Genomic DNA, 18,940 nt, shown 5'->3' with positions numbered 1-18,940 from the left:
ATATATATATATATGCGACAGAGAGAATGTGATTATACAGTCTGATTAAAGAAATGAGTCAGCGGTGATGTGTAATGGTTTTAACTTTGCTCGCGGTGAGAGGAGAAGCCGGAGCCGCGGCGAGGGAAAAGTTCACCGCACCTCGTGCTTTCAATCACATCACCACCTTGAAAACATCAAAGTGTTTCAGGGGGAAGGAATGAAAGTGACTCAAGCGATGCTATTAAACAGTTTCTTGAGGCCGGCCGCGAGCTCGCTCCCTTTTAAATCACTTACCCCCCCCCCCCCCGCACACACTCACCTCTGCCAGATTCATACAGTGAAGACGGGTAATTTGTTTATGTCAATTTCACATCAGCTCTTTTGTTTGAACTGAAAAACGCCTAAATGCCACGTTTGCTCCGGCACGTGCGCTGAAAGTTGAAGGTGTTTATTTTCCTTGACGTTTTCACATTTTGCCGATATGAAAGCACATATTTCCTCTCTGCTCTGAGAGAAAGAGAGAAAACTAAAAAAAACGTGTGAACCTTTCAAGGGGAAATGCGGCGAAGGAAAACAAGCATTGAGGAATTGTGCTCCAAATTTCAAGAACTAGCAAAAGACTGTACAACACTTCAGAAAAGGCACAAAACACAAACATCACAACAACAAACAAAAGAATGTGAAAAGAATAACGACTCTTAGCTTCAAGCATCAAGGCTCAATTTGATTTCTAAGCACATTTATCACAGTTTTCAAAAATAATAGAGAAACAACTTAAAGAGCACCTGCGACGTATTGTCTGAATAAATACGCATTTAATTACGACGCGGACACGAATGCCTGTAAATGCTGCTTTTGTCCTCCGAGAAAAGAAGAAGCGATTCGTCCCCAAAGCGGTTACAAGTGTAACAAGAAGATATTGTCATTTTACACAATGTGTGAGTCCTGCTGAGGAAGAAAAAAGGCACGTTTAAAAGTTACACTTCTCACCTTGTACATGCAGATAAGCCCCAGCGCTGACTGACGGCACGCTGCTGCTGCGGAGGACGGCCTCGCACTCGTAGAAGCCGGAGTCGCTCACCACGGGGCTGAGGACGGTCAGCCTGCGGTTGAAGTCGCTCAAGCCGGCGCTCACCAGCACGCCGTTCTTACGCCAAGAGATACTCATCTTGATAAGAGGCCTAGGGAGGGAGGGGGGGGGGAATAAAAAGTAGAGCATCAGATCTGTTCTCATCACGCTGCACCCGTGAGAATCTGCTTTTTTCCCCCGATTGCTTGATGATAAAAACGATTCTGGTTCCGCAACGCTGGTCCAAATTTCATTTCTCTCGCAACGTGAAACATTTCCATCAATTTGTTTCATCTGCTGGAGCGGCGGGCGCGGGAATACTTGGGGGGGAAAAAAGAAATCTCTGTCTACTGGGCTGAGATGCTGAGATGCTGTTTCCAGTTCAAACTGACTCCTTCACGAATCAAGGGATGATTGTTGGGAGAGTCGCTTTTGTTGCTGCATGTTTTCCGAGATAGAGAAATAACTTCGAAAATAAGAGAAAGTTTAATGGAACCAGCCGCAATTATCTTTCAATACTGGAGGAACGTTTTAGTTATCGTGCAAAAGGAAAAGATTTGAGTTTTTAATTCTTACAGCATTTGTGATGTCTGTTATTTTGAAACAAAAGGGTTTTAAAGGGTCAAACACACAAACAGCACACACGGCACATGTTCTCTCACTCGTGGTATCGAGCCGTGACCCTTCAACAAACTGGAGAATGCAGCTCCTGGATGTTTACCTGGCGTTGGCCACGCACTCCATCGTGACCTCCGAGGTGCCTGTGACCACACTCGTGTTCCTGGGTGGGATGATGATGGTGGGGGCGATGGGGTCGGCTGGACCTCCCACATCTAGACAAAGAGACAGACACACACACACACACAAACACACACACACGGAGAGGGTAAGCAAAGAGCAATGATCCTGATCGACAGACGGAGCTTTTCACCTCCTTTTGGACAGAGGTGTCTTATATATATATATTCTCTTCCACCCAGTGCACCGTGTGGGTGTTCATCGACGTGAAATATTGAAACTGACCAGTGCACACCACGGTCTCCGAGTTCTGAGACGGACGGACTGGATGAGACGAGCCGGTGCACTGACTGTGTGTAACAAGATGTCCACTGGAGAACCACAGACGGACAAAGTAAAACACAGTCTGACCAACACAGAGCTGAAGGGGGAGTGTGTGCACGGACACACACACGTTAAATGTGTAAAGAAACCTCTGCAAACTAGTTTATGTCTGTGTGTGTGTGTGTGTGTGTTGTGAGCATCAGGGACGGATGTCACCCAATGTTAGTGTGAGCACAGTGTGTGTGTGTGTGTGTGTGTGTGTGTGTGTGTGTGTGTGTGTGTGTGTGTGTGTGTGTGTGTGTGCATGCTGCTCGAGATGTGTCATGTCTGCGATAAACTCACACTGATCCGTCAATCCCATCACGCCCTGGGAGTGCGCTCGTGGCTGCACATGTCAGATGTAGCTACAGGGGCTGTCATGGCTCAATCTTACCAATCTTGAGTCATTAGATTCCGTGTACACAGCTGCCACGTTTGCAGCCACACACACACACACACACACACACACACACACACACACACACACACACACACACACACACACACACACACACACACACAAACACACACACAAACACACACACAGACACACACACGATTCAAGGTTTGACGGTTCGTCATGGGGATAGAACTGACTGAGTATATACTCGACTGAGCCGCTGTGCAGTTAAAGGAACAGTTCAGTGGTTTTGTGTGTCATGTCATGAGAATAACAATGTCACTCTCGTGTGTGTGTGTGTGTGTGTGTGTGTGTGTGTGTGTGTGTGTGTGTGTGTGTGTGTGTGTGTGTGTGTGTGTGTGTGTGTGTGTGTGTGTGTGTGTGTGTGTGCATGGGATGTACGGAAAACCATAGACCGTGTATAAAGATGGACGACATGACAGCTCCCAAAAAGTGTCTAGATCACCCCCTGGTGGACGGCTGCAGTCAAAAACCCAGCCTCCTCCATGTTAGTGGATCTGACACTGACCAAAGTAAAAAGTCAAAGTCCACATTAATTACTTTTACTGGTAGCTCTTATCACACTGATATATATTCAAGTGTTAATTTCCCCTGTACTTTGATGATATTAAAATGGGATGAAACGGGCGGGACCTTGACTCCAGGGCTACATCCCCCCCGATCGCTACTGTGCAGACTTTGGCATCATCGGCACAAGATGGCTGCTTATACGTCCAGAATATTTGGTTTATTTTCTTGATAGTAAGAGGAAGGTTTTAAATACAGTACAGAAAAACAGTGAGACAAGATGTCGGGGAGCAAACTGTTCCTGCCAGGCGTCCTGATGTTCCACCGTTAAATGGTACCAGCCATTCCTTTAAATCAAGTTAGGATCGGAGGCTCAAACACTCAGTCAGTCACAAAACAGACAAATCTCGATCCTTACTGAAGTTCATATATCTGAGATCCTAAACTTTTCTTTTCCCCGAGTTTGGAAAGTGTAACAGGAAACACCGCTCTCGTTAGACTTCTCCCTGTCCGTCGCTCTTGCCAAGTCTTGAGCAAGTGCTGCCGGAGCCAGGGGAGCTCATGGGAAATGCAGTGTCAGAGGCGTCACTGAAGGAACAGCTGCTGTAGCAGATACTGACAGATACACGCGCGCACGCAGTAAAAAGCAGGCGCTCGTCAGTCGAACCCACACACACACACACACGCGCGCGCACACAGGCTATGTGGCTGTGTTTATGTGTGAATATGTGGACCATGTGTGGAATGTTCATGTAAATGCATGGCATGATTCCATGAGCCGAGAGACCTCCCACCGGGCTCTCTATATAACCTGAACCTGTGAGAGTGTGTGTGTGTGTGTGTGTGTGTGTGTGTGTGTGTGTGTGTGTGTGTGTGTGTGTGTGTGTGTGTGTGTGTTCCCGCACTAGTATAATCAACTCTGCCACTCTTCTCCATATGTGCCACAGGCTATTTCTGCTCCCTTGTGTTGTCAACTGTAATATCTTACCCTCACCCTCCTTATTCACTCCGATACTGAACTCCGGTCTACCATGTCATAAGATGCTGTCTGTCAGGTTTCCTCTTATATTTCACTCCGCTGAGCTGAAGCCAACCGAATTGGTTTTGATTTGTGTATCTTGTGTTTTTTTGTTGTTGTTGTTGGGAGCCGCGGCTGCTGGTGAATATTAAGAACTACTTGGCAGCAGTACAGTCTGTCTGAGCCCCTGTCCCTGCAGCTTCTCCTTCCTCTGTTGTGTGTGTGTGTGTGTGTGTGTCTCTGTGGGTGTGTGTGTGTGTGTGTGTGTGTGTGTCTCTGTGGGTGTGTGTGTGTGTGTGTGTGTGTGTGTGCCTGCAACACAACAGTGTGTGAATATGGCTGCAGACACAATTCAGTGGTGCAATGAAATTAAATTACTGATCATAAAGACTCGGCTTCTGAGACGTCCCACAGTGGGAGAAGAAGCACTGCATTCAAAATGTTACTTTTGTGAAGTACGAAAAGTAAAATGATCCCAAGTTGCATATTATGTAATGTATCTTTAACTACTGCTCTACTGTAATAGAGTACTTCAATACATGAGGTGCAATTTGATAGTAATATTTCTATACTTCGACTTAAGTAACATTGTCAGTGCAGAATTTCACTCGGAGTATTTTTGCAGCGTGGTATTGATACTTTCACGTAAAACACTTGTGTGGAGAAAAGCTTAATAGCCAAGATTAATCCACTTGTAGACAATTTGAAGTTATAATTTTTAATTTAGGTAATTTTAACTATTGTAAAAACTGATGGGATTCTACAAAATGTGAATTTTGGATGTGAATTCTGAATCAGCCAAATAACTTGTATATAGGGAGCTGATGATCAATGAAATGGTTGTAAAATTTAACGTAAGAAGTAATGATTCAAGGCTGTATATCCATAATCGGTAGTTTGCAGTATATATTAATACAGTACTTGGTTACTCACTCTCTACGGACAAGGTGATGGGCTGGCTGGTCTTGTTCTCGCCGTTCTTGTCGTTCACGGCCTGGACGTAGTAGCGCCCGGCGTCCGGGGCAACCGTGGACAGGATGACCAGCGTGTTGTCCAGAGTAATGGCGCTGCGGAGGAGACAAGCACAAGACGAGGAGAGAGAGTTAAAAGAACGGTTTTAACACATGGAGACGATAAGGAACAGGGGGAGTAAAATAGGTGAAGACATTTTCTTTGGCACTTTCCAGGATGAAGAAGTTCAGGGAAAGCTCGTCAGGTATTTCCAATCTCCAGTTGTGTTACCTAATTAGTGCTAAATCCAGTCGGCGTCACACTTGATCCAACGGCTGCAAAGGGCATCAAACATTTTAATTACACTGTTCAAGCAGCATTAGGTATATCGATTTACAATGTGTGTAAACAATTTGTTGCTGCTGACTGAGCAAGGCCGAAATATTGACAATCTCCGAGGTTCATACTTGTCCTCGTGGTCCAAATCTGAAATATGACCGCACTCGCATTATAACGCGGAGCTTTTAATTGGCTGTTTGTAGCCGGCCGCGCTTCCCGTGGCCGGCGCTCTGGCAGACGACCGCTTCTGGCAGGAAACAATGGCGTCTTCCTTGTTGGCTGCTGCAGCGACGCCTGAATGAATAAACACCGATCAATGTTTCAGCAGGTGTCCTATAGGGGCTGATACCCTCCTCCCCCCACCCCCCCCCCACCCACCGGCACCTGATGTTAAGGCCCCCCCCCCCGACTTTGTTTACAATCAATATTTTATTATGATCTGTTCCTGTTCAACAATCTGGACGTGGGTAGTGCATTCGAACTGTGTGCCTCCCTCCACATATATCTTTTCCTCGGGCTCTATCCGTCCATCTCATCCCCCCCCCCCCCCCTTCATCCTCTCCCTCCGTCCCAGCAGCTGCTCAATTCGCTCATGTGCCGGAGTAAATATTTTGTCATCCCCGTGAAAAAGCATCATGCATTTTTTCTTTTTGGCTCATCACATTTATGAAGACACTCGTAAAACTGAAGATAGGGCAACAAAACGATATCAATAATTACTGGAATATAGTTTTTTACGAATAATAGTAACAAACAGCCAATTCTGTATATATAGCGATAGTGAGAAGGGTGAAGTCAAAACTGATTGACCTCAGATTTATAAAAATGTTTTGCTGTTTATCAAGTGAAGTGAAGCAAAACCTTCACTCTGGAGAAAAAGTCTTTAAACCTAACAGAAATTTTAATAATGACATTTACTGAGATAAACACTATATACACTGATATGAAAGGTTTTATCTTGATATAATTATTGTCCGCGTCATAAAACGATGCATATTTCTGATATTTGTGACACGGCTGATGTCACAGAACCACGGGGGGAAGCTTCATCTTTGAGAAAAACCCCGGCTGTCGGTTCAAACGGCTCCGGCTCCCCGTGCACGCCGTGACATTTCAGCTTGATTTTCTCTGACATTCTCTGTAAAAGTCCCCGGAGCTATTGGCGGCGCGCAAACCTAAAATAACAGCAATTTTACTAATCAATAGCAAACACAAAACCTCCATCCCCTGCACAGCATATTCAGGCCTGGTGAAATTAATGGGCTCTTCTATAGCTGCACCGACTGTGACCCATCATACACATTTAAACCTTGTCCTTGATACGTGGCTGATGATCTCATCTCTTTCTTCTCCTCCTCCTCCTCCTCCGATCTGACCCACTCCACTACTCCATCCTGACCTTCATCTCATCAGTGGGAGGTTTAATACCTGCTGTGCCTTATCAAGAGAGCAGGAGAGCCGATGAGGAAGTGAGAAGACGGGAGCCAAATAGGGAAAGGAACTGGATTGCTCGCCAGCTTATATATAGAAAATAATAATGCACACGTCTAAAATAAACCTTCTCACCTCTAATTGTCGCCGCGGAGAGACGTGTGGAAAAATGATTCAACACAGAGTGCTGTGTATACTGCACATAGCTACCTGTGCCGTTAGCACTCACAGTACGATGACTTATGAGAATCCTTCCTGGGAATGATTGATTTTCAAATATCTGAAAGCGGCCCCAGTCACTCGGCTCATTTGGGATTCCCTTGTGGGAGCTGGGACTGAGAACAGTCTTCCTAAAGGGGCTGGCAGGCCTCAATGGCTGCAGCTTATGATCTGCGGTAAATATTTAATGCTAGCTCGCTGGAGCGGTGACATCCGGGACGCACGGCCATGAATTATGGATCCCTTCAGGGACGTGGGCACAACGGAAGTGTCCAAAGTGCAGAATGAATCCCAGGTGATGTCCCGGGACCTTTTTTGCGAAAAACGGGGACACAATCCAGAACTTCACTTCTTTTACCTGCTTTGTCGGCTTCAGTCTGGTGCTGCTAAACTCCAGGAAATTAGAGGAAGGACTTGACAATGACCTTTTGGGAGACGACCCACTCTCTGTGATTAAGCCAAGCACCGAATGAGGTAATTTAACAGGTTATTCTTTTTCTGTATCCTTCTTGTGTAACACCCGCTCTCAGTAAACCCCGACCAAACACATGCAGAACTAAGTTTTGCCGAATTTTTCACCAGCATCCACAGAAAGTCCTGATTTCATCAATGTTTCTGAGAGTAAGAGGTTTTTTTTTTTTTTCCCGCTGCAAGTTGATTTTAATGTGGCTCCCCGCCGAGCATTCTCTCCCCCTCAGCTTGTAATCAGGGCTGCTACAGTGGGGGTCACACAAAAAAAAAACGTTGTTACGCAGCGTGTTCAGCAGATCTAACACCTCCCCGCGCTCGCCAGGCCTCAGGGATCAAAGACCACATGATGAAGGAAGAAATTAAAAAGTAAGCCAATTACCCAGAATGGCTCTGCCTGTACACCGAGGGAGCGGGGAATCAGGAGAGAGGAGAATTTGGTTAGGAGAAGAAATGGAATTGTTCGGTTTAGCTTGCTCAAGTAATTTCTTGTTTTTCGGCGTGTCGCGTGTTCTTATCTGTCTCATTCTGTGTGAACGCACCTCGGTCATCCTCAATCAACTCGCCGCTCTCTCTGAGGCTCTGTGAGCAGCTGTCGGCGGCGCGCTCGTGACGACGGGATTCATCAAACCACAGGAGTGAGGGAATCCGCAGGAATCAGATATGTGTGAACATGCCTCTGTCTGGTGCTTTATGTTTATTCCCGTGTCTTTGAACACATCCTCTTTTTATTCCAACTCAATTTCCTTTTCCATTATGATCCCCCCCCCCCCCCCCATTAGAATAAGCTGCGGTCCACAGGAGAGCCCGACAGGCTGGACAGCTGCTCAGAAACATCTCGGGCCACAACTGTGCAGCTTTAACTCGCAACCCCAGATTTTCCGCTCGCAGCAAAGAATCAGCGTTCGGTCTCACACGGAATTACTTCATTCATGTTTAACACCGAGAGCGTGTTTCCAAAGACCGGCAGCCTCCTAACGATCCAGTAGCACTTTCATCACTAATGAAGATGAGGGTTTACGTTTGATTGAAACCGAGACATCGACGTTTAAATGTTTCATTTGCCACAGGATGCTTCCTCTTCTCTAGTTTTCATTATTGCTAATAAATTACATGACAGTAAAAATTAGAAAACCAATAATCTAGGGTCGCTCTCTTTAATTAGACTCACATCGTCCCTGGACTCTTCGCTCAACACGAGAGGAAGCATATGTTTGTGTCTCGTATAACCGCAGTGTGTACGTTATCGTGTCGATCCAGTTCTGACTCAAGTGCACAGGCCTGTTCTAACTAGCACACTCGGGAGTACTTTGGCATCTGTAGTGGCTGTCCCCCTCTGCCGGGCCGTGAGGGGCCTAACCTCGCTCCACAGCCTCAGACCTCCATTACCTGCAGACAAATGGCGCTGGTTCGGCTGATGGTCTCCCCCCGGGAGGAAGAGAGAGGGGTCTGTGGGATCAAGCGGCTCACATGGCTGGCTAAGGTATGAGGCAAGGCACCGGCCTGCAGACAGATGACGGCGAAAAAGAAAGCCGGAGAGAGAAGAGACGAGTGAGAACAAGCGGCGGGCTGCATGCCTTACTGCTCAATAGACCTGTGATGAAAACGCCACAGCTCCTGGGGATGGAGAGATGGAGGAGTGAGAGAGATGAGGAGAGGTGAGGCAGTGTTGCTCCTGAAAACAGCCACTTGTTTTCTCACCGGGGGCATGAACTAGAGGTTCGTGGCTCGCTGTTCATTTTCTGCCTCCCCCCCGTTGCTCTTGGTCAGTTGGAGTGTTCAGAAAAAACCAACCTCGGTTAAGAAAAATAAATAAATAAAGAAAAGATTATTCCAAGTACGAGGTGAAACGCTGACTTCTAAATGAACTCGAGGCCGTTTCAGAATCAGCCGTGATCTACATTTACGTGTGTTCACCACATCAAACATTAAAGGCCAGTGAATCATCTGGCTCAACGAAATCCTCAAAAACAATTAAACACTATCAGTCAATGACATTTTAATTGCCCCATTTTGTGTGCAACTGTGTGCTGGATTCGATTCCTCTGTTTGTAACAGTGATGCCAGACAGCAGACGGTCCTGTCTGCTTTCTGTTTTGTTTCCTGTTTATCACATTGTATAAAAACCTTAATAAACCTAATAATTAAAACTCCAAGGCAACTCCGGTCTGAGAAACTCATTATTTCAAATCTCATGATAAATTTCCACGACAGGGAAAGTAAACATTAAAAGCCATTAGTCATTAAAGACCACTGCGTCGTTAGAGCTGCCTCTCTTTTCGCTTTTGACCTGCACATTGTCCGATTCCTGACTAATGGCGGCGGCAGTTGGACGCAGGGAAATGCAGACGAAGGGCTTGGGCTATTCGCTGGCGCTTGTGACTAATGGGGAATCCATAGCAGACTGACAGAGCCCGCGAATCACAGGCAGGGGCCATTAATTGATCAGTAGCTACAGCAGATTACTCAAGGCAATTACAATGGGTGTGTGTCAGGGACTGTCCTCCCACCGACTCCGGCAGGTCAGGCCCCTCTGTGTTCTGTCTTAAAAGACACCTCGACAAGGTTGTTTTCTGTGTAAAGCAGATAAATCCATGCCCCACTTGTCAATGGCAAGTTTCCGGGGGGAGAAAAGCAGGTAGTGGGCGGCCGGTTGTGGTCAGAGGTGAAATAGTGAGAGGGCCGCCCTATGAATTCCCGTTTAATGTGTTTACTGCAGGTCCTCTGATTATACACCACATTAAGTCTCCGAAAATAACACAACAAATCACGCCGGCCGAGCCAAAAGCATTCCCATTCAATAAAGGCAGAATAATGACTTTTAGAGTTAAATAAGTAGGTTTGTCCTCCTGTTGTCCGCCTCTGTATCCCAACGCAGCCCAGGTTGAACAGATCCGTCGTCAGGGAGCTACACCGACGCTTCGCTAAACATTTTAGCCGCTCAGCCACAATTTCTTGAACCTAGACAGAGAACAGGAGGAGCACCATCACAGAGGAGCACGGCAACAAGTGCATCCGCAAGTTTATGGGTGAGAGAGAGCGCCAGAGTCTTTGCCGGCGCCAAGAGCAGCAGCTGCCGAGGTCCACATGGCAAAGAGAAAGAACGTGAGCCGCTGCCTTGCCAAAGGGCGGCAGGGAAGCAAAAATAATATTACAGCTTTTACCAGCATCCAGGGTCCTGGTGGTGTGTTGTGTTCACACTCTACTTTACACATTTCACTGACCCTGAGAGAAAAGTTCCCCTTGGAAAAATAAATAAATTCCAGAACTTTGCAAGTTGATGAAATTCTGGATTTGTTAACTCCAGAGTTTATCAAATCGTTTCTTCATTTTTTCAAAGAATTCAGCAAAAATGCGGCTTCAGTTTTTTAAATGAGACAATTTAAAGACAAGTACTTAAAGTTTTATATAAGAGTCTGTTTCCAGGTGTATTTCAAGGCTTTGATTGAAATGCAGATGTCGGCATATCCTCACTCTGACAGAACCAACGTGCTGATGTTCAGCAGTTTTAACATTTTGTGTGTTTGCAAACTAACATCTGCTCATTTGCGGTGAAACAAACTACTGATGCTGACATCAATAGTTTCGCAGGTGTTTGGTCATAAACAAAGTGAAAGATTCAAATTGCGACTTGTCGAATGTGCGGATCAGTAATAACGGATCAGTCCATTTCTATTTAAACGATTTTCCTTTGGTAAATGGATCCGATTTGGATTTGAATGAATTCTATCAAACCCTTATGAACCCCAGGGTTTTTGGTAAATGTATACGTTGGGATGTATTTGCAGAGAGAGTCAAAACAATCAGTTGCATCCTGCTGTGATTGACCGTTCTACTGCAAAAATATCAAACACCCCCCCCCCCCCCCCACTACAGCATGATGCAATTTAGAGAAGCAACCCCCGTGATTTTGACAATCTAATGTAATCACAATGCACCAAAAGCGATGCAGTTGAAGTACAACATCCTGCAGAGCAAGTGTGAACTTTACAAGTGATTACCACAGTTATTCTGGGTCTGGCTGGTTTTTTTTTTTCCTCCTCTTCTCTGTTGCCAAGCTGCGATAAAGCTGCTCACGGAGAAGCAGCCAGACGAACCCCCGGAGAGCCAGAAAATTAAAGTTATGACACCTGAGACGGGATCAGGAGAGCAGATGACGAGTGGAGGCCGAGGGGGGGGGGAGGAAAGGAAGTGAAGAGCCCAGAAGGTAAGAGAGATCATTCCTTCCTCCTCCTCATTCCACTTTGTGACTTGGTCCACGGTGGAGCACTGTCGACACACACACACACACACACCTTCCAGATGGGATTAACAGTCCTTCAGTGACTATAACCGTTATGCACAGAGGCCTGGGCGATGATGTTTAGAGAGACGACACAGCTGGAGCTGACTCTGGAGAGCACTAGTCCTTGGAAAGAGGCTTCATCAAGGTAAAAAAATAAACTTTGTGTGGTTCGGCAACCACCTCCCCACCCCCCCCCACCCCACCAGTGAGACTTTGATGCCCCAACAGAGTCAACGCTAGTGGCACGAATCAAATTCAATTAAATGATTTTCAATGAAAAAAAAGAAAGAGGAGAAAAGAAAAAAGGCCGTCTGTTATCAACGGCGCTCATTTGCACAGAGTGACCTTGGTTGTGAGAACAGAAAATTTGCATGTTCGGAGCTGGAGGGGTGGGAAGCAAGGAGGGAAAGACACAACGCACACCGCAGTGGGTGAACGACAACAGACACAAAGAGGAGAGAGAGAGAGAGAGAGAGAGAGACCCCGAGAGAGCGAGAGAGAGAGAGGGGGAGAGCGAGAGAGAGAGAGAGAGAGAGAGATGAAATGAATGAGAAGACGAACGAGAGGAGGCTGAATGTGAGGTTGAAAGAGTTTTTGACGGGAAAAAAACCATCAACAAACTGGAACCATTCGTCAAAATTTTCACAACGGTAACCTCAGCTCGTGTGCGAGTTTCGAGACGTCGCCCTTTGTGTTAAACGACTTCTCAAACTTAATCCACGTAAAAAAAATAAATAAAATCGAAGTGACCCCGACCGACTCGCGGCCATCAGCTCCTCAGCGTCTCAGCCGGTCTCGTCTCATTGTCATTCTAGGTCAGGGTGTGATTACTGATGATGAGGAGCTGATAAGGGAAGATTCACTCTGACCGAGGGCGAGGTCACCAAATGCAGATGTGGTGAGATAGGGGGGGGGGGGGCGAAGCCTTTTTAACACACCTACAGGCAGATACACACACAAGACGTGTTTCCAACACAAAGACGGAAAAGAATCGTGTGATTAAAAACCCCCAAAAACCCTGCGCACGTGCTCAATGAAGGACATGAATGGAAGAAGCATTATCAGCCTGAATGCAGAAATACTGTCACATAATATTAGTTACAAAATGAAAAATTTATACTTTTTTTTGGGGGGGGGCTACATTAGCTGCTGCCGGCATAACACACTTCCAAATGGGCCGTCAGTGGCAGATTTGCATTGTGGGTAATTTAGGCAGGAGGCACCACGTTTAGACGAAGAGGAGGAATGTGTAGAATAAAAAAAAAACAAGATATCTCTGTTTTATTAAAACCTTTTAACACAAATAAGTTCTGATACCTTGAATAACGTCAACCTCGAAATAAGCAGTAATCCAGTTAAGATACGAGGAATCCTTCGACCTTAGTTGCATCATTATTCTATCTATCGGATCTAAGCTGCTGTGTTCAGGGTAAGAATAAGTTAAAGTTTAAAAGGATATTTCATAATTCAATGCCATTTGATGAATGAGCTAAGAAGATAGAATAATTAAGAAGATGTTAAAGTGGTTCTGAGAATAAATGTGTTCACAGCTCAGGTACGATATGTATTCGTATGTTTTGATAGCATTGCTTGGTGGGTTTCTCTCCTCATGCTTCTCCCTTTACTATTCCTCTTCTGTGAAGGGCACCACACGTTTAAACAACCAATTAATCACAAGATAACGTCCTATTGGAGTTTTCACATCATGCCGTGACATTGACATACGTCGGTTATCTACTGCTTGATGATACGTGCCCACGTTGACTGGAGTCCTAATCAGACTAGCTGCTCTGACATGTTCTTCTATTGGCCACTCGTGAAAACATCAATTGAAATAATATCTTATTCAGAAAAAGGTCAAGAGTCGGGACAATGCCGTGCGTGGAAACATGGTCAGAGTTAAAGGAGTGCGATGCTAAATCGATGTGGTATTCGTTTAACAATATACAAGCCTGAATATATCGATGAAATGTGTTTCCTTGTTTCTACAACTGGAGCAAATCAGAAGGAGCAGCTCTCTGTTTACACCAAATCCCATTTCAGGACGTATGCAGCTCCAGTGGTCACTGGCCTCATCGGTGCTCTGATGGCGTTGTGCAAACACCAATCGCTGCCGGCTGGCGAATACTGATAGCTGACCTCAGAAAACACTGCCTTTAGCTTATTTTTGGGGCCGTTTCTGTGTCTTTATTTGATAGGGAGAGTGACGACACTGTAGGAGAATGACATGCGGTAAATTGTTCAAACAGCCGGGAGTCGGACCGGGAGCAAGAAGTTGAACTGCTGCTCGGGACGTTTGTGTCCATGTGGTATTTGCCCGAAGCTACCGGCTAACGTTTGATGCCAAAATGAAGACAGACAGCGAGAAGGGAACATTGAAGAAAGAGACAGAGACACAGATGAGCTGAGGTGAAAGTGCTCGCTTTTGGTTTTTCTCTTGAAATGAAAATGAGGAACAGAGGTGGCAATTCCATTTCACACAATGTCAAAGCTGCTTTGGTCTCGGAACCTTGATCTGCAGAAGAAAAACCCAAACTCCTTTACCTCAAAACGCGGCGAGATGAATGACGCACGACAGGTAGGATCAGACGCTCTCCAACCAAAGCGTTTTCGATGTCCTCAGAGAGCAAACCACCATCAAGTGTTTGCCAGAATCAAACACGAGTAAATTCTCCAAAAGGACAAAACACAAAAGTAAGGAAAAGCGACTTACATGCGGCTGCTGGGTGGGATCTTGCGCCCGTCTCTGAACCAGGTGACTTGTGGCTGGGGGAAGCTGCGGATGCGTGGTGCCATGACGACGGCGCCCTCTCCCTGAGACACCGACTGGGCGCGTTCACCTTCCTCAAAGCTGCCCATGACTGCAGGAAGACAAACAAACAAACAGCACACACACACACATGAACAGAAAACCAGAGAGTAAGAAAAAAGGAAAAGGCTGCAAAGAAGAGTCACAGTCACAACGCCCCTGTCGTTCTGTCAGGAGTCTGACTTCAGGTGCCCAGCCGAGCTTTTGCCATCTGCTTTCTCGTCTGCCATCTTACATGGAGCTGCTTTGATGGACAGCACAGTGTTGTTGCCATGGTTTCCACAGTACATCAAGAAAAGGCAAGAGGGAACTAAGACGTAATGACTCACAGAGGGACACAGGCGGGACACAGGATTGACTCATATTCATACTCTGGATCCTCTCGTGTGGACGTATCGAGGGCAATCAATCTCGATCACGCTCTAAATGTGTGCATCGCTCGCCACAGTGGACGACCAGTGCTGCTGCTATTCCATCTTTTCCCATTACAATGTGTAACAGAGGGTTTTTATTCCTCGCCTGCTTCATTATATCTTGAAAGCTGAGAAAACTGCTGCGGTGATATCCCCCCCAACTCTCTTCTCTCTGCCTGTTTGTAAAATAAATGTAAGTTTTTTGCTTCCCTTCACGTCGATTCCGGCTTCAGATCTCTGCCGTGCAGTTCTCAGATTCACTCGTACAGGGCTGACGCTGACTGTGAACCGTTTGGAGACGGCGGTAACGAGGAGACTTTAGTTTTTTTTCTTCATCGAAACGCCGTCGCAAAAAAAAGGGAAAGCGCAGACACGGAGGCTGAGACACCTTGAGATTGTGTTTTTAGCTCCTTGAGAGAGCGATTTTCAATTCAGCGGGAACAACGAAGCAAAAAAAAAGAAGTGCTGAAATCATTTCACCATTACATGAAACACTCAATTAGGTTTCTAACGCAGTTAAGAAATAATATCTTTGAAACACGCAGAGATCAAGGTATGGGGCTTTGAACGAGAGTTGGTGGAGTGGTTGTGCATCGATAGCAATCTTCTCTCTCTACCTCATCCTCTCCCTCTCTCTCTCTCTCTTTCAAAGAGAATAAAAAAAAGGTAATCTGGCTTTGCGGTGCGGCTGTGGTGCTTAGCTCAAATGAAAATCTGGGAGGTGTGCAAATCCCCTGACTTTGATCTGCAGTTTCGGCGATGTGATGTCCTCCTCCCCTTCCCTAATCTCTAATGCCTCGGCATGTTTCCCTTTCTCCGAGGTGTGTCCTCCGCAAACCTAATTGTGATGCCTCAATGGCGCGGCTCCCGAAAGAGAACTGCCCATCTTTCCCTTTCTATCTTCCATCCTCCCTCGCTCCCCCCCCCACCCGTCTGTCTCGTCCGGTTCTTCTGCAGGTGTCCTTAGTTCTCCTTCCTCAGCCGTCCGCATTCCCTTCACGAGCGACCGATGAGGGGGACGAAGAGGAGTATGGAAATGGGAAGAGGTGGGAATATAGAGAGACAGATTACCAGTGGGGTGGGAGCCACGAAGTTAATGGAAAAACAGTGGTGGCCAGACTGCAAACAACGGCACACAGAACAGAAAGTGTGATGGAAGCAACAAAGAGACGGAGGGAGAGAGAACAAGCAGAGGGAAGAAGTTTGGCCTCCACGACAGTGTGTTTGCCCAAATACTAAAGAAGTGGAGCAGGGGGGGGGGACTGTTTAAATCCTCCCTGTCTCCCTCCCATCACTTTCTCTCTCACGCCTGGTTGGCTGCATTGTTCAGTCAGGTACAGCCGCGTGTCACATCCACTCACATGTCGTTGGAACAAGGGGGTAACCAATGAACCTGGCACACCCAGGGAAAGCAGGATAATGGGCGTAGGATGGTTGGGGGGGGTGGGGGGGTAGGTACGTGGTGGTGGCGGCGGATTCGATGTGACAACACTCCAGACACCTCTGCGGCGCATCTATAATAGCTCGTTAACAAGACGGGGGAGCTAAACGGCCTGAAACCGGCACTGGAAATTTTCCCGAACACGCGGCGCATCTGAGCTCCACTTTCGGCCCGAAACGACAGATGTTGTTGACAAAAGAGAGAGAGAGAGAGAGAAAGAGAGAGAGAGAGAGAGAGAGGGGATGGAATAAGCGACGGCCCAGCAAAGTTAGAAACAACCACGGCAACAATATCAATCTAATGAGAATGCTGAGTGGAACAGCTGTCCACGTTGATAACACCTCGAATGAGATGCAGGTAGATCTTTCACCCCGGCAGCATCTGTCCCTCCCTTGTCAGTCCTTGATACAAAGGCAACCAAACAGAGTGTGGGCATACTGAGTACTCTGCACACACACACACGCGCACACACACACACACACACACACACACACACACACACACACACACACACACACACACACACACACACACACACACACACACACACACACACACACACACACACACACACACACTCTCTCTCTCTTTTACCCATCCATTCATTCCTCCAGTCGGTCCATTCGTCTGCGCTTCACCTGCCTCGCGTGTGGATACTTACAGGCCACCTGTACTTCTGTGCGCCGCTGCAGAAGGGCGCCCACCCGGTTCCTGACGATGCAGCGGTAGAAGCCGGCGTGCGAGCGGTCCAGTGAGGGGATGAGGTACCTTTAATAAGCACACACACACACACACACACACACAGATGAGAATCATGTTCAATCACAACAAACAGGCAAACTAATTGAGACAAAGGTAGAAATTAACAGGGGGCACTTATGCGAGCAGCACTTGCAGATGTGTGTGTGCGCGCACTTCGACGTCTGAGCACACGCACAAACTTAAGAACATCTAATAGAGGAACAAGGGCACAGAGGACGTCGGAGCTTAGCTGTTGTTTATTCCACTGATAATGATGCTCGAGAGGCTAACCCAGCTACTACAGCGAAGCTCTCCCCCAAGACACACGCACACCGACAGACACACACACACACTTATGTAGACACGCACAGACAACAAACATGTTTAAAATGTCCTCTATGCAAACACACACACAAACACACACAGTCCCCTGGGACAAAGGTCGAAGCCGTTCGTCTCCAGCAGTTCACACTCTCCCCGTGACCTTGATTCCAGTGGCCAGCTGTGGACGGCAGTACCGCCTCCCTGCCATTTGGAGGCAGCGTTACATATAGTTTATGAGGCTGCTGTGCGTCAGGACCGACTTGATGTATGCAGCATCTTCAGCCACATCTGGTGACAACAGCTGATGCCAAGAGGATAAGTGGCAAGAGAGAATGGTACAAATGCTCATTTATTTAGCGAATGCTCCAATAACCCCTGTAATTAAAACTTGTCTTGCAACTGAGAAATTCCATTAAAAACAATACTTGTTTTAAAGAGATTTGAACATGTAATTAAAAATGTACTTAGGCAGAGTTTGAAGGAAACAGCCTAATAGATAAATAACCATCAAACGCAGTGTTATCATTGGTCTTGTTAACATCTATATCATTGAGAAACAACTACATCACACATAAACTTCACAAAATATACATGCCGCCCATAAAAACTCTTTTACAACACAACAGGAGTTGTGACCCAGCCGAAACCTTGTTAAAATGATATTCTGTCTTTTTAATGTGCAAACATTTAAAAGACTCATATTAGTAAATCTTAAAACTGTGACATTGAAATTCTTTTAGATGTGGTTCAAATTTCCTTTTCTCAAAGTGTAAAACTAGGAATATCTTCGAGGAGGATCCTTCAACAGGTGTTTTTTGCCGCCCTGTGTGTTACATTGAGATCACAAAGACACACAAAAGACACAGTCGGCTGCTACAGGAGAGGGACGCAGGTGCCGTGATGATTTTAAGAGGACATTCAAAACGACACATCACACAAACTAGTTTCTCTCGAAGGATCTGAACCTGTGTGTGACAGCTTGTGGATTCCACTGATAGACGGCTACGAACAACCAGTCTGTTAAACTCAAAGGAGACTCCTATAGATGCTGTTGTTAGGGCTCGATGTTTGTTGGAGTGTGTGCTTCAGTATCTCTTATACACCAGGGCGCCACTGTAAAACACGACCTCATTGCACCAGGACACGTCGTTGATTCTGTGTCATTCATTCCAGCGAGTCCCGGCTGCACGCCAGCCACCGACAGCGCTCCAATAACCAATAAATGGCGGCGCAGGGGGAAATACACGGAGCCGCCAATTATTACAGCGGCTGCACACGCGGCCTCTAATGACATGTTAGACGGCAACATGCACAAGTTGTGAATCAGCCTACGCCGAGAGTTGTTTAATTCAAGCCACTAGCACGACTCGTTCTCTTGTCACAATACATACTTCTTGTGGGAGGTGAAACAGTTGCCACGG

The 18,940-nt window shown here is 46.5% G+C and overlaps 1 protein-coding gene across 6 annotated transcripts in view; it reads right to left on the bottom strand.

Annotated features, from left to right (window-relative positions):
• The window catches only part of sdk2b (sidekick cell adhesion molecule 2b), a 239,733-nt gene that overhangs the window by 47,128 nt on the left and 173,665 nt on the right, over positions 1-18,940 (bottom strand). For all 6 annotated transcript variants that reach the window (XM_034570880.1, XM_034570882.1, XM_034570883.1 and 3 more), the window contains exons 3-7: positions 17,116-17,222; positions 14,505-14,652; positions 5,032-5,165; positions 1,773-1,884; positions 973-1,163 (exon numbers count right to left, since the gene is read on the bottom strand). In XM_034570880.1, the coding sequence (XP_034426771.1) occupies positions 973-1,163; positions 1,773-1,884; positions 5,032-5,165; positions 14,505-14,652; positions 17,116-17,222 (692 nt within the window). The remainder of the gene's footprint in view (positions 1-972; positions 1,164-1,772; positions 1,885-5,031; positions 5,166-14,504; positions 14,653-17,115; positions 17,223-18,940) is intronic.

Source organism: Hippoglossus hippoglossus, chromosome 19 (genome assembly GCF_009819705.1).
Source record: "Hippoglossus hippoglossus isolate fHipHip1 chromosome 19, fHipHip1.pri, whole genome shotgun sequence".
Classification (NCBI taxonomy): Eukaryota; Metazoa; Chordata; class Actinopteri; order Pleuronectiformes; family Pleuronectidae; genus Hippoglossus; species Hippoglossus hippoglossus.
The sequence above is the reverse complement of the archived record's forward strand: the minus strand, read 5'-3'. Positions and strand labels throughout refer to the sequence as shown.